Consider the following 17,306-nt stretch of genomic DNA (forward strand, 5'->3'; position numbering starts at 1 on the left):
TCCATAGTAACGCTGTGTTTGCATTAATGAACCATCCGTTGCTTGGGGAACAAAAGCTACCCCCTTGCTCTGACCCATGTCATTCTTCCAGATAGGTTAACTAGGTAACTAGTCGCGCTTTCTGTTTGTGTGCCGACTTCTCAAGACAGAGGAGAATATGAACTTTAGTCTACATGAGAAGCACTGCAACAGGTGATACACTTTTGTAAAACGTTGTGCGCAAAAGGAAACATGCAGGGTAGCCTACCACCACACCATTTCAAGGGAAATAATTTCAGTCTCAAATCGTAGGCCTTCTATTAGGCTATCCCACATTTTTGCGTATAATGTTGAGCAAGACGCCATAGACGGACCATTTATCTTATCCCAAATACAGAAACATGCAATTGCCAATAGCTGCCACAAAGTGGCACCAGTGCAGTACAAACAGCTACCCTAGTCAACCTCATCCAACCACTCCAGTGACCTCTATTTAAGGGTAAGGGCTGGTCCTAACCAATAGCTGACCCTAATAAAGCATGACCTTTTTTGGGAACTTTATTGAGGTTTTACGTTTCTATTTACTTTGACGTATAAAGCACATCAAGCAATCCTATCTCCTTGTGAAAATAGTATGAACATAACATTTTGAAGCTTGAAAGACTGATAAATCTAAAAGCAAATGGGACATAAAAGCATTGGCCATAAACACTAAATATTGCACTACTACTTCATTCATTATACAGTATCTGAGATGTACTTTCTCTGTTCCTGATTAAAAAGATCCAACCACCAATGAACAGTTTGTGTTTTTCCATCTTTCTGTCACGTACAGTAAATATCAGCAATCCTAACATCATGATGATACATATGTCAAATCTGGCAAAGGAAAACAGAAAGTGTTTATTATCATTCAGGGTTCTGATGTGGGGATGAAATAAAGGCATTATCAGCAGCATAATATAAAATATTTGTCTTTGTCCTCTTTTGTCCACTTTCAAAGGGATAAGTGAACTCTGAGTAAACAGCGTAGACCTCCATAGGAGAGAAAGGGGGAGGGAGAGAGAGTGTCTGTGTGTCTGTGTGTGTGTGTGTCTGCGTAAGTGTGGGTGAGTGTGTCTGAGCGAGTGTGTGTATGTGTTTGTGTGCCGGGAACCCAGTGTATGTGTGTGCCCGGAACCCATCGACCAAGGAGTCTCAGTTTGTCTCCCTCTTTGAAGATTAGCATGACAGACCAAAGGCAACAACCAGACCAACCCAGGGTCCGGCTTTCCATTCCACAATCAAAGAGGGTCTTCGTCACTGATACAAGAGGGCTGTTGTTAACAGCTAGCCGGGTGGCTATCTGTTCGCATGGTTATGTACACTACCACAGATGCCTTTGTGTCTGAGCCACTGTGGGATTATTAATCTTCACAAAATAAACAAATAAAGATGACAGGCATCCACATATAGGATTATTTACTTTTATTTTATTAGTCCCAAAGCACATTAAGCATATAATAACTGATTGATAATAACTGTTGATATAAATGGGTACACACTGCCATGTTACAACCCTCAGCTAGTTTACAAGCCTCAACTGAAAAGCAGTACAGAAAAAACTAAGAGAAGTGAAAATATAGGTATGATCCTATACCTGAGAATAAACCTATCTCCTAAATCTGTTTACTCTGCCCCATCAGACCTCACTTTACCCTGCTACGTTCACCCGATAATGGCATCGTATCAAACATAGTACGTAGAATATGACTGTAAGTCGCTTTGGATAAAATCTGTTAAATGGCATATATTATTATTATTATAGTAGAAAGGTATAAAAATATATTTATGGCCTCGTTAACATTCTTTGGTTTAGCATCAGATGTTTGGTGGTCCTTCTCTCTATTTCCTTTTCCTTTCCTGCTTTCAGATGTGTGTAAGACCTTTGTTTAGGAAGAGAGTACAATTGAAGTTGATGAGAGAGAGGGAACAACCTTGATCTTTACACTGTACCGTATGTAGCATAGTTTTGTGGTGATATTATGCCATTATATAATTAAGCAATAAGGCCCAAGGGGGTATAGTATATGGCCAATATAAATTGGCTAATGGCTGTTCTTAATCACGATGCAACACAGAGTGCCTGGATTACAGGCCTTATCCGTGGTATATTGGTCATATACCACAAACCCCTTGGGCCTTATTGCTTAATAATATACCAAAGTAACCAAAGTTACCAAAGTAATTAGAGCAGTAAAAATACATGTTTTGTCATACACGTGGTATACGGTCTGACATACCACGGCTGTCAGCCAATCAGCATTAAGGACAGTTTATAATATACAGTAACGTAACGTACAAGTAAAGAGTAAAGAGTGACATGAGTGACTACAGATTTTAAAACAATTCTACAATTTCCATTTCTTTTGCGAATAAATTAACATTCAAACACAATAATGTTACTTATGTTTCAAATTTCTTAGATGTACCAAAATATTGACACATTGATTTATTGTGGATATCACACCAACGGTTGGGATTACCATGAATCCTCCCACTAACTAGACCAGTGAGATGAGGAGGAGACCCAGCAGAAGAGGGAGAGAACTCAGACTCATCCCCATGGCTTTGTTACACAGACTCCCCTTGCAGCAGTTGAGGTTCGTCTGGTTGGGCATCTCAGACCAGAGGCATGAGTCACTGGAGGCACAGCCTCCATAAATGGTGACTTTTCCCCCATCAGTAGTGAGCTCTGGCAACATGCAAAACAAAAGAAAGACTCTAAAACATCTCTGTTGTCAATGTCTCTTTGGAACTCTAGAAATGAAGTATTAAAATAATTCAAACGTGTCACGTCTCATGGGGTTTCATGCCAGTGAAAATGAACTCACGTTTATATTTGAAGCAGTGGTCTTCAATTCCAACGCATTGCAAAACTTCATAAGTACCATTCACCCAGGTGTGACATCGTAGTTTATTGGGCTTGTCACTGAGAGCTGCCCGGACCACAGATTAACAACCATGTCATTAAATAACAACCTACGCAAACTAATAAATATCAAGCGTTGCTTTTCTCAAACTAGACCATCAATGCAGAGCTGAGAGCTTGTAAATTTGACAAGATGGGTGTTCTTACCAGGGAGGGTGTCTATGTTGCAGCCTGTTGTGTTGCAGCAAAACGAGGATTGGGAGGCTTGTCTGTATCCGTTGTTTATTGACAGTTCTGTTACTTTATCCATAAAATAACAGGTTTCGGCTACATACGTACAACCCTTAGATACTCTGATGGAATCTGAATTTGATGGAGAGAGGAGAGGAGAGGAGAGGTTCAAAATCATTCACAATGCAAACTGTAACAATGGTGTAATTGTACATTTGAAATATAAAATAGAAACATATTGGGGGAAAAATACTTCAATGTGTAATGAGTCTGAAATGTATTAAAACCCATTATTACAAGAACAGACTCAACTCCATACTTACCTGAAGGATATTCGATGCGTGTTAAGGTGGAACATACTGCTTTCACACAGTTCTTTAATACTTTTGTCCGACATTTTTCATCCTCAGGCTCACAGGTGTAGCAATTGAGCATGTCAGCTAGAAACCAAAGCATCCAAGATTATGAAAAAAAGAAACATGTATATATCAATAGTGGTCGATCGTTAAACAAACAATTAACTAAACTCATCAATTGCGATCGTCATCGTGTTATTATACATCAAATTAAACATAACGGCTGTATGTCAAAATAAGGTGTATGTAAGAACCAATCTACTTGGATTCAGTCAGCTACCTGTGTAGAACAGTGTGAAGGCGCAGGAGATTGTCAGGATGAGCTTCATCGTGGATAGATAGACCGCTATGAGGTACAAATGAACTGAGCTCCTTACAAATACAGCTGTCTTTCAACCGTTTCACATCATTTACTGATCGTTCAGCCTATTCAAACTGTTTCTTATCCACATAAGTTAATCATTAATTTCCCAAATCCCCCAAATGTATCAGGTACAGTATTGTTATAATGTGACATTTATCTCTATATTTCCAAGGGCTGTAGAGTGGTTGGTTTATCATAGCAGACACAAAGGTCTGCCAAACAAAATATACAACATTTGCTCAACACATTTGCTGCTGACACTGCGTCCTTTTTGTATGAATGTCACCTTTGCATTCCTTTATGTGCTCACAGTAAGGTCAAACTGGAACAAATCATGCTCACAGTAAGGTCAAACTGGAGCAAATCATGCTCAAAGTAAGGTCAAACTGGAACAAATCATGCTCACAGTAAGGTCAAACTGGAACAAATCATGCTCACAGTAAGGTCAAACTGGAACAAATCATTGCTCACAGTAAGGTCAAACTGGAACAAATCATGCTCACAGTAAGGTCGAACTGGAACAAATCATGCTCACAGTAAGGTCAAACTGGAGCAAATCATGCTCACAGTAAGATCGAACTGGAACAAATCATGCTCACAGTAAGGTCAAACTGGAACAAATCATGCTCAAAGTAAGGTCAAACTGGAACAAATCATGCTCACAGTAAGGTCAAACTGGAGCAAATCATGCTCAAAGTAAGGTCAAACTGGAACAAATCATGCTCACAGTAAGGTCAAACTGGAACAAATCATGCTCACATTAAGGTCAAACTGGAACAAATCATGCTCACAGTAAGGTCAAACTGGAACAAATCATGCTCACAGTAAGGTCAAACTGGAACAAATCATGCTCACAGTAAGGTCAAACTGGAACAAATCATGCTCAAAGTAAGGTCAAACTGGAACAAATCATGCTCACAGTAAGGTCAAACTGGAACAAATCATGCTCACAGTAAGGTCAAACTGGAACAAATCATGCTCACAGTAAGGTCAAACTGGAGCAAATCATGCTCACAGTAAGATCGAACTGGAACAAATCATGCTCACAGTAAGGTCAAACTGGAACAAATCATGCTCACAGTAAGGTCAAACTGGAACAAATCATTGCTCACAGTAAGGTCAAACTGGAACAAATCATGCTCACAGTAAGGTCAAACTGGAACAAATCATGCTCACAGTAAGGTCAAACTGGAACAAATCATTGCTCACAGTAAGGTCAAACTGGAACAAATCATGCTCACAGTAAGGTCGAACTGGAACAAATCATGCTCACAGTAAGGTCAAACTGGAGCAAATCATGCTCACAGTAAGGTCGAACTGGAGCAAATCATGCTCACAGTAAGGTCAAACTGGAACAAATCATTGCACACAGTAAGGTCAAACTGGAACAAATCATGCTCACAGTAAGGTTGAACTGGAACAAATCATTGCTCACAGTAAGATCGAACTGGAACAAATCATGCTCACAGTAAGGTCAAACTGGAACAAATCATGCTCACAGTAAGGTCAAACTGGAACAAATCATGCTCGCAGTAAGGTCAAACTGGAACAAATCATGTTTTTTCATCATTCATATAGAGTCTATTTTCACAATGGTCAATTACTTGATCTACACTGAGTGTACTAAGTGTACAAAACATTAGGAACACCTTCCTAATATTGAGTTGCACCCCTTTTTTCCCCCAGAAAAGCCTAAATTCATCGGATATGGACTCTACAAGGTGTCGAAAGCATTCTACAGGGATGCCGGCCCATGTTGACTCCAATTCTTCCCACAGTTGTGTCAAGTTGGCTGGATGTCCTTTGGGTGGTGGACCATTCTTGATAAACACGGAAAACTGTTGAACGTGACTACTACCATACCCCGGTTCAAGAGCACTTCAATATTTTGCCTTGCCCATCCACCCGCTGAATGACACACATACACAATCGATGTCTCAATTTTCTCAATGCTTAAAAATCCTCCCTTTAAACCTGTCTTTAAACCTGTCTCCTCCTCTTCATCAAAGTGACATCAGTAAAGGAGCACAACTTTCCCTGGATTCACCTGGTCAGTCTATGTCACGGAAAGAGAAGGGGTTTGTAATGTTTTGTAGACTCAGTGTACAGTTTGCCCAGGACGCTGCTCCAGACTCCAGACAGACACACCTGTGGAGTCAAGCCCTTTCAGGACACACTCCCTCATTCAGGTACGAATAAAACACGTTTAATTTTTTATTTTTATAGTTTATTTATTATTAGGACCTCTCTTAGCCCACCAATGGCTAGTCTTCCGAGAGTACTTTAAAAAGTAGAAATCGTACAGAAAATGTCAAACAAACATAAACACATATTTTGTAATCCCACATTGTTATTAAATGTACATACCGTGGATTACCCCCATCACTATGGTCCCAGTTCCGACCTGAGTTAAGCGCGTAAATGGAACTCTATTCCCTTTGTATGCACGTCTCTATATACAGTATGTATTCTGACCTTGAACTTAAGCATGAGAATAGACTTCATTTCCCAATATTTCCACCACTTTTATGCACAAGGAAACCATGAATAAGGTGTAGCGATCCTGCCGGTTCCAAGTGAGAAAAAAACATCTACTTAATTTTTCTCCGAAAGAAGTAATACCTTTCTCTATGCACAGTGATTTGCAACTTGATAAGAGCTATTGATAAGAACTAGTTAAATGAGTAATCAGTTTGGATAAGGGAATTGTAAATATAAATGACACGTGTTTTAGATATAGATGTATTTGACCTTATAATCGCTGAAACCAGCCATATGGCACCAAACTGAAGCATATCAACATATCCCACAGTAGTTTATGAAATGTGGACCCATTATGCAGAATTTAAATTGTACGGCCTTTTAACTTGCAAGGATGGGCAATTATAGGCTATCCCCGACTTTCGATGTTCCCTATTTCTATCATTTTAAATACCACTATCAGTATCGACCATCAGTAGGCCTAATAACCACATATATTCAACTGACAATTTACTGTTGGTTCCCTTCAGTTAGTCTACGTTATCATTTCATTTCATTGGATTGTTTCGTTTACCTTCATTAGCTTCCTCTGTAAACCTCGTCACGGACATGTGGTTGTTGCTGAGGATCATTAGTAACAGTTGATAATGTAAAAAAAGACATGTAACCCTATACTTGACACCCAGAGTCATAACATCTTATGATACAGTCATAACCATGTCATAATATGTCATAACAGCTGATGTAACGTGTCATAACCTGCCATAATATGGTCATAACACTCTCATGACCCATATGTTTACACCTGTTGTGATGTGTGTTATTTTGTGGCTGGTTATAAGCGTGTCAAAACCCACATTTGTTCAGTTTCCTTTCGTTTGAAAGTTTGTTTCTAAAATCCTTTGTTGTTGTTGTAATAAAATCTTTACAGTCGTTTTTTTTCATCATATTTTAAATCATGTGGAAAATGCCCTTAATGACACTGCCATGAAGCATTATGACTATCATAATCATATACGCCCGATAGGCCTATCACGTACATGCCCTTAATGACACTGCCATGAAGCATTATGACTATCATAATCATATACGCCCGATAGGCCTATCACGTACATGCCCTTAATGACACTGCCATGAAGCATTATGACTATCATAATCATATACGCCCGATAGGCCTATCACGTACATGCCCTTAATGACACTGCCATGAAGCATTATGACTATCATAATCATATACGCCCGATAGGCCTATCACGTACATGCCCTTAATGACACTGCCATGAAGCATTATGACTATCATAATCATATACACCCGATAGGCCTATCACGTACATGCCCTTAAGTCAGCCATCAGTCAAAAAGAGGGCATCTTTATCCTGATCCTGAAATCTTCTCCTGCATTCATCCCAGTCATCAGCAACAGAGCATTGGGGTAGGTGCATGTCTGACATCAATGTGTACGCAATTACAATGATAATTTAATATGATACATTTCAGAAAATGTTCTATAACATAAACACACTGTTGACACGTAGGCTACGGTATCATGGAATGTTTCGCCTTGTGTGGGAGGTTTTATAGGTTTTGACACTCTTAAGCAGGTGTCCTAACCAGCCATAAAATAATGCAATTTGTCACAACAAGTCAAAACATATGTGTCATGACAGGGTTCTAACCATATTATGACAGGTTATGACACGTAATGTCAGCTGGTATGACATATTATGACATGGTTATGACCGTGTTATGACACTGGGTGTCAAGTAAAGTGTTACCAAAAGGACATGTAGGCTAATTAAATCGCTATGGAGCCGAGTGCAGACCAAGCCATAACAGTTTGTGTTGTCACACAGTTCCATGGTTAGTGCAGGCAATAGACGAGTCAATAGCCTGCTATTGTACACTATTCTCCCTACTATCATTGCATATACACTAATCTTCCAACATTACCATGGGTTAAAGACTTGAATGTGGCAATTTTCAAAATGAATCAAACCACTGTATTTTTGATTCATCAACATACCCTGAGTGTACAAAACAATAGGAACACCTTCCTAATATTGAGTTGCACCCCCTTTGGCCTCAGAACAGTCTCAATTTGTCTGGGCATGGATTCTACAAGGTGTCGAAAGCAATCCATAAGGATGCTGGCCCATGTTGACTCCAATGTTTCCCACAGTTGTGTCAAGTTGCCTGGATGTCCTTTGAGTGGTGGATCATTATTGGGCTCCCAAGTGGTGCAGCAGTCTAAGTCACTGCATCTCAGTCGTAAAGGCATCACTACAGACCTTGGTTCGATTCCAGGCTGTATCACAACCGGCTGTGATTGGGAGTCCCATAGGGCGGTGCACAATGGCCCAGCGTCATTCGGGTTAGGGTTTGGTCGGGGTAGGCCGTGAGGGGTGGCAGGTAGCCTAGTGGTTAGAGTGTTGGACTTGTAACCGAAAGGTTGAAAGATCAAATCCCCTTAGCTGACAAGGTAAAAATTGTCGTTCTGCCTCTGAACAAGGCAGTTAACCCACTGTTCCTAGGCTGTCATTGAAAATAAGAATTTGTTCTAAACTGACTTGCCTAGTTAAATGAAGATTCAATAAAATAAGAATACACACTGTTGAGCATAAAAAAATCCAGCAATGTTGCAGTTCATGACACACTCAAATCAGTGCTCCTGGCACCTACTACCATACCTCATTCAAAGGCACTGAAATATTTTATCTTCCCATTCACCCTCTGAATGACACAACATACGCAATCGATGTCTCAATTGGCTCAAGTTTTTAAAATCCTTCTGTAACCTGTCTCTTCCCCTTCATCTACACTGATAGAAGTGGATTGATTTAACAGGTGACATCAATAAGGGATCCTAGCATTCCCCTGGATTCACCTGGTCAGTCTATGTCATGGAAAGAGCAGGTGTTCCTAATGTTTTATACATTCAGTGTCTTTTGTGCATAAAGGCTCTCCAAACCTGTTTTGTTATGATTCATAATCTACAAGATCAGAGTATTTTTACATTTACCAGTTGGTGTTGAAATGGTAATGAATATGCATATATTTACATGGTTTTCCCTCATTGATTCCTATTTTCTGAACCCAATCTCTCAATGTACTCTATGTAACGGCGTTCTTCGTTTGTCAAAAGAGAGTCGGACCGAAATGCAGCGTGGTGGTTACTCATGTCTTTAATGAATGAATCGCGGTACATGAAATAACTGATACAAATACAAAACAACAAAACGGAACATGAAACCTAATTACAGCCTATCTGGTGAAACTACACAGAGACAGGAACAATCACCCATGAAATACAAAGTGAAACCCAGGCTACCTAAATACGGTTCCCCATCAGAGACAACAAGAATCACCTGACTCTGATTGAGAACTGCCTCAGGCAGCCAAGCCTATACTAGACACACCCCTAATCAACCACAATCCCAATGCCTACAAAATCCCCAATACGACAATACAATAACCCCGTGTCACACCCTGGCCTGAACAAATAATTAAAGAAAACACAAAATACTAAGACCAAGGCGTGACACTCTAGTCTGTCCACAAAATTATACTTAAAGGCACACCGTAAAGACACCCTGTGCAAAGATCACTCCGCCATTTGCTGTTTGCAAAAAATCAAATAGTTCTCGGAATTTCAGTTAATGTGACATAACAAGCAGTCATTGTGTAGATAATCATTGTACAATCTAAACCACTGTGAAATATATTTTCCATAACCAAAGATATTGCATATTCAGCTGTATGAAAGTGGTATACAAAACCAAAAATAAATGATGCAAAAATGGAACTTCAGAACGGGAAGCATAGAAATAGTACACCTAGAACAGATCTACTGCTTCTTAGACTTGCTTTCAATGGGAATGAAAGATCTATAACTCACATGTCTATGTGAATTTGGTCGAGTCACCCAAAAAGTTATGGTTTTAACGGAATTGCTGAAGATAAATGTACTGAAAAACCTACTGAATGAAAACTCTGTGAGAAAATATATTGGCCAGCAAGTGGGAGGGTTTTCAGCAGCTGAATTACATTTGTTTACTCAGTGTGCGCAAGGAAACCACACCTGCAAGGCCCGTTATGCACCTTCATAAGGTAAGTCTGAATACCAACTACTGAGAAGTGCGTAGGAAAGGCCTGATCGGGCCCTATGAGAGAGGAAGGGTGCAACCTTGAGCTTTGTACTATACATTATGTAACATACACTGCAGTGGTATAGTGATAATAAGCATTTATAAAATACAGTGATGTTAAAATCATATCCCATTACAGAGTAGAGTGCCAAATTAAAGATATTAAAACGGCCTACTTTTTACTATTTATTTGAATTAAAAGCCTTATACAAATCATCATCCTTCCTAATTTCTACGAACAAATTAATCTCCAACATTTCCTGATCTTGTGGACACACATCACTCTTAACGGTTGGGATTACCATGAATCCTCCCACTAACTAGGCCAGTGAGATGAGGAGTCCCAGCAGAAGAGGGAGAGCACTCAGTCCAATCCCCGTGGCTTTGTTACAGAGACTCCCTTCACAACAGTTGAAGTTAGGCGTAGAGGGGGATGTCTCAGACCAGCGGCATACATCAGCAGAGGCACAGCCCAGGTGTCGTCCATCATTACTTCCATCACCAACGGGCACTGGCAACATGAAAAACAAAACAAAAATCATGAAAGCAAATGTTCAATACTTTCCCAGGGATTTCATGCCACTGAAAATGAACTACCTGTATATTTGAAGCAGTGGTCTTCAACTCCAACACATTGTACAACTGTGTTGCAGACTTGATCCCCTTTAGTCTTGCAGGTGTAACATTGTAGTTTATTGGGCTTGTCACTGAGCACTGTACCACAGGTGAAAAATACAAATGTCAGTATCCTGTAAAACAAGTCCTTAATTAAACCTACAGATTTTAAACTAAATATCAAGAACTTGATTGATCAATTATTTGATTTCAATCGGTTGGAGTGTTTGACATAATGGCTGTGCTTGTGTTGTCTCTCAGATGTGTAGCCTTATACATGCTTCAGATGTCATGTCACTGTTCTGTCCTTTATTAAAATAAGATGACTTTATTGGTCAAATCGAGTGGTCCAACCGACATGTGACATCCACTTATAAACAAACCCCTCCGAAAGACATAGTGAAAATACACATGTTTTGGAGAGGTGCGGGGGGCTGCCACAGTGGTGGAGCTTGGATTTGATACCAGCAACCCTCCGGTTGCCAGCCCACTTCCTGCCAACACTCCTAGGTTACCTGCAGCCCTATATCAGTAGTAGTCTCTACTTATCAGGCACTGACAATACATAGGGGAAACGTTTTCCTCATGCAAAAGAGCCATAAACCACACTGTAAACTCACAGTGTGATCTTGCTGAACACTTTTCTTTCTTCAATGTGTGTTATAAGGAGGTGAGTTTAGTGATCTCTTTATAATGCACATTGTTGAAGAAAATTATCCAATTAAATCACGCTGCCAGGTTATAATGAGGTTCATGGTACGTTTTTCACTATGCACAATGTTAAACTAAGAAAATGTTGCCCGTAGTGTTTCTATGAAATACTGAAACCACGTCACCAGTGTGATTCTGAGAGAATTGAAGAAATGAGAAACGATGTATGAGCTTACCTGGGAGAGTATTCTTGTTGCAGCCGTCCGTGCTGCAGCAGTACGCGGCGTTGGAGGTGTGTGTGTATCCACCACTGATTGAGGTTCTTGTTGTTGCATCCATGAATACACAGGTTTCCTCTCTCGTGGTGCAATCCTTAGAGACTCTGGTGCCTGACGGGGGGGTAAAAGTGACTTTACAGTGACTTTAAAGTGAAAGGGCTCCCGAGTTTCTTCTGTCCAGGGGGGGGGAGAGATCGGGACCATATTTATGTAATCAGCCTGGAATTTATTGCAACCATTCATTACAAGAACACAGTCAACTCCAAACCAGACTTACCTAAATCACCAAATACTGTTGTCCTAGTGGAACACACCTCTCCCCTAGAACACAACTCCAACGTTGCTTCGCTGCACTCATCAGACTCGCAAGTGTAGCACTGTAGTGTGTCTGCTACTGAAGAATACACCAGATCACAGGAATAAAGTCACAAAACATCTAAATATTGATCAAACGCACTAACTAATAATTAACAGACTAAACATGTATACCAACTGCTACCGTATGTGGAAATAAGGTGAACATATGGACATTTTGGCTCCAATAACAGATTGGAACCAAACAACACCATTTGAAAGGTTACCTGTGTAGAACAGTGTGAAGGTGAAGGAGATTTTCAGGATTAGCTTCATCTTGGATAGCTATGCAGTAAAAAAATAACTGGAAGATGGAAGTGGTTCTGTTCAAGAACTCAATTGCGAGTAGAAGTGAGTGACAAACACGCAGAGTACTGTATGAAATTCAAACAAAAATGTACTCACTTTCTACCATCTATCTTACAGTCCTTAGACCCTACGTCCATGTTAATATATATATATTTTTGTAACCTTATTTGGACAAAAGGCTGTTGATCAGTCGAACTACTACAAATCATTATAATACTATAGGCTTACCCTTGTGAAACTGCTCTCATTGATGTAAACTCCAGGCCTCTCGAGATAAAGGTCCACTTATTGTTAAACAAGCAAGAGAAAGGAAATGTGACTTCCTTGGGCATGAAATCTTGCAGCTCGATCTCTGCACCCTCCTCCTAGCAGTTTTTAAACAACACTCAAAGGTCATACACAGTAAAGGTTACAAAGTCAAAATACATGTATCATAAAATAAAGAACATACAGTACAATTCCTACATCTATCTTCCTATGCAATGCACTCCCATTCCTGAGTTTCAAGTAAAACTCATGTAATTAAGCCAGTGTTCAACTATTTGATGAGATTTGATGATCTTTTCATTTAATCTCATATCAGATAGTTGGCAAGTATTGTGACTTAAAGTTTTAAAGGGTGCTGATAGGTTACTTGTGCGACCAGGCAAGCCCTCTCATAACATGCTTCCTCATTTGTTTTCGAGAGCGCACCATAATGACTCAAATGTTTCGGCATCTTATAGCTTGGATGGTGGCCACATTGATCGTGCCCCTGCTCATAAATATCTCAGAATTTGGATAGACGACAAGTTGTCTTTAAAGAAAAGCACATTCAGTTGATTTTTTAAATATTTTTTTTTACTTCACCTTTATTTAACCAGGTAGGCTAGTTGAGAACAGGTTCTCATTTGCAACTGCGACCTGGCCAAGATAAAGCATAGCAGTGTGAACAGACAACACAGAGTTACACATGGAGTAAACAATTAACAAGTCAGTAACACAGTAGAGAAAAAAGGGGAGTCTATATACAATGTGTGCAAAAGGCATGAGGAGGTAGGCGAATAATTACAATATTGCAGATTAACACTGATCAGATGATCATGTACAGGTAGAGATATTGGTGTGCAAAAGAGCAGACAAGTAAATAAATAAAAACTGTGGGGATGAGGTAGGTGAAAATGGGTGGGCTATTTACCAATAGATTAGCCAACAGCTGCAGCGATCGGTTAGCTGCTCAGATCGCTGATGTTTGAAGTTGGTGAGGGAGATAAAACTCTCCAACTTCAGCGATTTTTGCAATTTGTTCCAGTCACAGGCAGCAGAGTACTGGAACGAAAGGCGGCCGAATGAGGTGTTGGCTTTAGGGATGATCAATGAGATACACCTGCTGGAGCGCGTGCTACGGATGGGTGTTGCCATCGTGACCAGTGAGCTGAGATAAGGCGGAGCTTTGCCTAGCATGGCCTTGTAGATGACCTGGAGCCAGTGGGTCTGGCGATGAATATGTAACGAGGGCCAGCCGACTAGAGCATACAAGTCGCAGTGGTGGGTAGTATAAGGTGCTTTAGTGACAAAACGGATGGCACTGTGATAAACTGCATCCAGTTTGCTGAGAAGAGTGTTGGAAGCAATTTTGTAGATGACATCGCCGAAGTCGAGGATCGGTAGGATAGTCAGTTTTACTAGGGTAAGCTTGGCAGCGTGAGTGAAGGAGGCTTTGTTGCGGAATAGAAAGCCGACTCTTGATTTGATTTTCGATTGGAGATGTTTGATATGGGTCTGAAAGGAGAGTTTGCAGTCTAGCCAGACACCTAGGTACTTATAGGTGTCCACATATTCAAGGTCGTAACCATCCAGTGTGGTGATGCTAGTCGGGCAAGCGGGTGCAGGCAGCGATCAGTTGAAAAGCATGCATTTGGTTTTACTAGCGTTTAAGAGCAGTTGGAGGCCACGGAAGGAGTGTTGTATGGCATTGAAGCTCGATTGGAGGTTAGACAGCACAGTGTTCTATGACGGGCCGAAAGTGTATAGAATGGTGTCGTCTGCGTAGAGGTGGATCAGGGAATCGCCCGCAGCAAGAGCAACATCATTGATATACACAGAGAAAAGAGTCGGCCCGAGAATTGAACCCTGTGGCACCCCCATAGAGACTGCCAGAGGACCGGACAACATGCCCTCCGATTTGACACACTGAACTCTGTCTGCAAAGTAATTGGTGAACCAGGCAAGGCAGTCATCCGATATGATGATTGACAGAGTCGAAAGCCTTGGCAAGGTCGATGAAGACGGCTGCACAGTACTGTCTTTTATCGATGGCGGTTAGGATGTCGTTTAGTACCTTGAGTGTGGCTGAGGTGCACCCGTGACCGGCTCGGAAACCAGATTGCATAGCGGAGAAGGTACGGTGGGATTCGAGATGGTCAGTGACCTGTTTGTTGACTTGGCTTTCGAAGACCTTAGATAGGCAGGGCAGAATGGATATAGGTCTGTAACAGTTTGGGTCCAGGGTGTCTCCCCCTTTGAAGAGGGGTCTCCCCGATATGAAAGAGAGGTTGAACAGGCTGGTAATAGGGTTTGCGACAATGGCGGCGGATAGTTTCAGAAATAGAGGGTCCAGATTGTCAAGCCCAGCTGATTTATACGGGTTCCGGTTTTGCAGCTCTTTCAGAACATCTGCTATCTGGATTTGGGTGAAGGAGAACCTGGAGGGGCTTGGGTGAGGAGCTGCGGGGGGGCCGGAGCTGTTGGCCGAGGTAGGAGTAGCCAGGCGGAAGGCATGGCCAGCCGTTGAGAAATGCTTGTTGAAGTTTTCGATAATCATGGATTTGTCGGTGGTGACCGTGTTCCCTAGCCTCAGTGCAGTGGGCAGCTGGGAGGTGGTGCTCTTGTTCTCCATGGACTTCACAGTGTCCCAGAACTTTTTGGAGTTGGAGCTACAGGATGCAAACTTCTGCCTGAAGAAGCTGGCTTTAGCTTTCCTGACTGACTACGTGTATTGGTTCCTGACTTCCCTGAACAGTTGCATATCGCGGGGACTGTTCGATGCTATTGCAGTCCGCCACAGGATGTTTTTGTGCTGGTCGAGGGCAGTCAGGTCTGGAGTGAACCAAGGGCTGTATCTGTTCTTAGTTCTGCATTTTTTGAACAGAGCATGCTAATCTAATATGGTGAGGAAGTTACTCTTAAAGAATGACCAGGCATCCTCAACTGACGGGATGAGGTCAATGTCCTTCCAGGATACCCGGGCCAGGTCGATTAGAAAGGCCTGCTCACAGAAGTGTTTTAGGGAGCGTTTGACAGTGATGAGGGGTGGTTGTTTGACTGCGGCACCGTAGCGGATACAGGCAATGAGGCAGTGGTCGCTGAGATCCTGGTTGAAGACAGCGGAGGTGTATTTGGAGGGCCAGTTGGTCAGGATGACGTCTATGAGGGTGCCCTTGCTTACAGAGTTAGGGTTGTACCTGGTGGGTTCCTTGATGATTTGTGTGAGATCGATGTGGATAGGGGGGTGTTCCCTCTGCTGTTTCCTGAAGTCCACAATCATCTCCTTAGTTTTGTTGACGTTGAGTGCGAGGTTATTTTCCTGACACCACACTCCGAGGGCCCTCACCTCCTCCCTGTAGGCCGTCTCGTCGTTGTTGGTAATCAAGCCTACCACTGTTGTGTCGTCCGGAAACTTGATGATTGAGTTGGAGGCATACGTGGCCACGCAGTCGTTGGTGAACAGGGAGTACAGGAGAGGGCTCAGAACGCACCCTTGTGAGGCCCCAGTGTTGAGGATCAGCAGGGAGGAGATGTTGTTGCCTACCCTCACCACCTGGTGGCGGCCCGTCAGGAAGTCCAGTACCCAGTTGCACAGGGCGGGGTCGAGACCCAGGGTCTCGAGCTTGATGACGAGCTTGGAGGGTACTATGGTGTTGAATGCCGAGCTGTAGTCGATGAACAGCATTCTCACATAGGTATTCCTCTTGTCCAGATGGGTTAGGGCAGTGTGCAGTGTGGTTGAGATTGCATCGTCTGTGGACCTATTTGGGCGGTAAGCAAATTGGAGAGGGTCTAGGGTGTCCGGTAGGGTGGAGGTGATATGGTCCTTGACTAGTCTCTCAAAGCACTTCATGATGACGGAAGTGAGTGCTACGGGGCGGTAGTCGTTTAGCTCAGTTACCTTAGCTCAGGAACAATGGTGGCCCTCTTGAAGCATGTGGGAACAGCAGACTGGTATAGGGATTGATTGAATATGTCCGTAAACACACCGACCAGCTGGTCTGCGCATGCTCTGAGGGCGCGGCTGGGGATGCCGTCTGCGCCTGCAGCCTTGCGAGGGTTAACACGTTTAAATGTCTTACTCACCTCGGCTGCAGTGAAGGAGAGACCGTATGTTTTCGTTGCAGGCCGTGTCAGTGGCACTGTATTGTCCTCAAAGCGGGCAAAAAAGTTATTTAGTCTGCCTGGGAGCAAGACATCCTGGTCCGTGACTGGGCTGGATTTCTTCCTGTAGTCCGTGATTGACTGTAGACCCTGCCACATGCCTCTTGTGTCTGAGCCGTTGAATTGAGATTCTACTTTGTCTCTGTACTGACGCTTAGCTTGTTTGATAGCCTTGCGGAGGGAATAGCTGCACTGTTTGTATTCGGTCATGTTACCAGACAC

The 17,306-nt window shown here is 42.1% G+C and overlaps 2 protein-coding genes across 10 annotated transcripts; both read right to left on the reverse strand.

Moving 5' to 3' along the window:
• Positions 1 to 1,793: 1,793 nt before the first annotated feature.
• On the reverse strand, positions 1,794 to 3,868 carry LOC124039288 (urokinase plasminogen activator surface receptor-like). The gene is made up of 5 exons (XM_046355221.1): positions 3,758 to 3,868; positions 3,445 to 3,561; positions 3,098 to 3,253; positions 2,853 to 2,957; positions 1,794 to 2,713 (listed from the first exon to the last, which is right to left on the reverse strand). Exons 1-5 carry the CDS (start codon positions 3,804 to 3,806, stop codon positions 2,523 to 2,525), a joined length of 618 nt encoding a protein of 205 aa, XP_046211177.1. The 5' UTR covers positions 3,807 to 3,868; the 3' UTR covers positions 1,794 to 2,522.
• A 5,873-nt stretch (positions 3,869 to 9,741) lies between these two features.
• Positions 9,742 to 13,189, reverse strand: LOC124039289 (urokinase plasminogen activator surface receptor-like). Of its 9 annotated transcripts, XM_046355222.1 has the most exons (7): positions 13,126 to 13,189; positions 12,903 to 13,039; positions 12,593 to 12,669; positions 12,289 to 12,405; positions 11,970 to 12,184; positions 11,065 to 11,181; positions 9,742 to 10,978 (listed from the first exon to the last, which is right to left on the reverse strand). In XM_046355222.1, exons 3-7 carry the CDS (start codon positions 12,639 to 12,641, stop codon positions 10,832 to 10,834), a joined length of 645 nt encoding a protein of 214 aa, XP_046211178.1. In that variant the 5' UTR covers positions 12,642 to 12,669; positions 12,903 to 13,039; positions 13,126 to 13,189; the 3' UTR covers positions 9,742 to 10,831. The 9 variants fall into 9 exon arrangements, with proteins under 9 accessions (XP_046211178.1, XP_046211185.1, XP_046211183.1 ...); XM_046355229.1 differs by having other exon boundaries at positions 12,289 to 12,402; positions 12,593 to 12,650; positions 12,903 to 13,153; XM_046355227.1 differs by having other exon boundaries at positions 12,289 to 12,402; positions 12,903 to 13,153.
• Positions 13,190 to 17,306: the final 4,117 nt, after the last annotated feature.

The sequence above is a fragment of the Oncorhynchus gorbuscha genome, linkage group LG07 (genome assembly GCF_021184085.1).
Source record: "Oncorhynchus gorbuscha isolate QuinsamMale2020 ecotype Even-year linkage group LG07, OgorEven_v1.0, whole genome shotgun sequence".
NCBI lineage: Eukaryota > Metazoa > Chordata > Actinopteri > Salmoniformes > Salmonidae > Oncorhynchus > Oncorhynchus gorbuscha.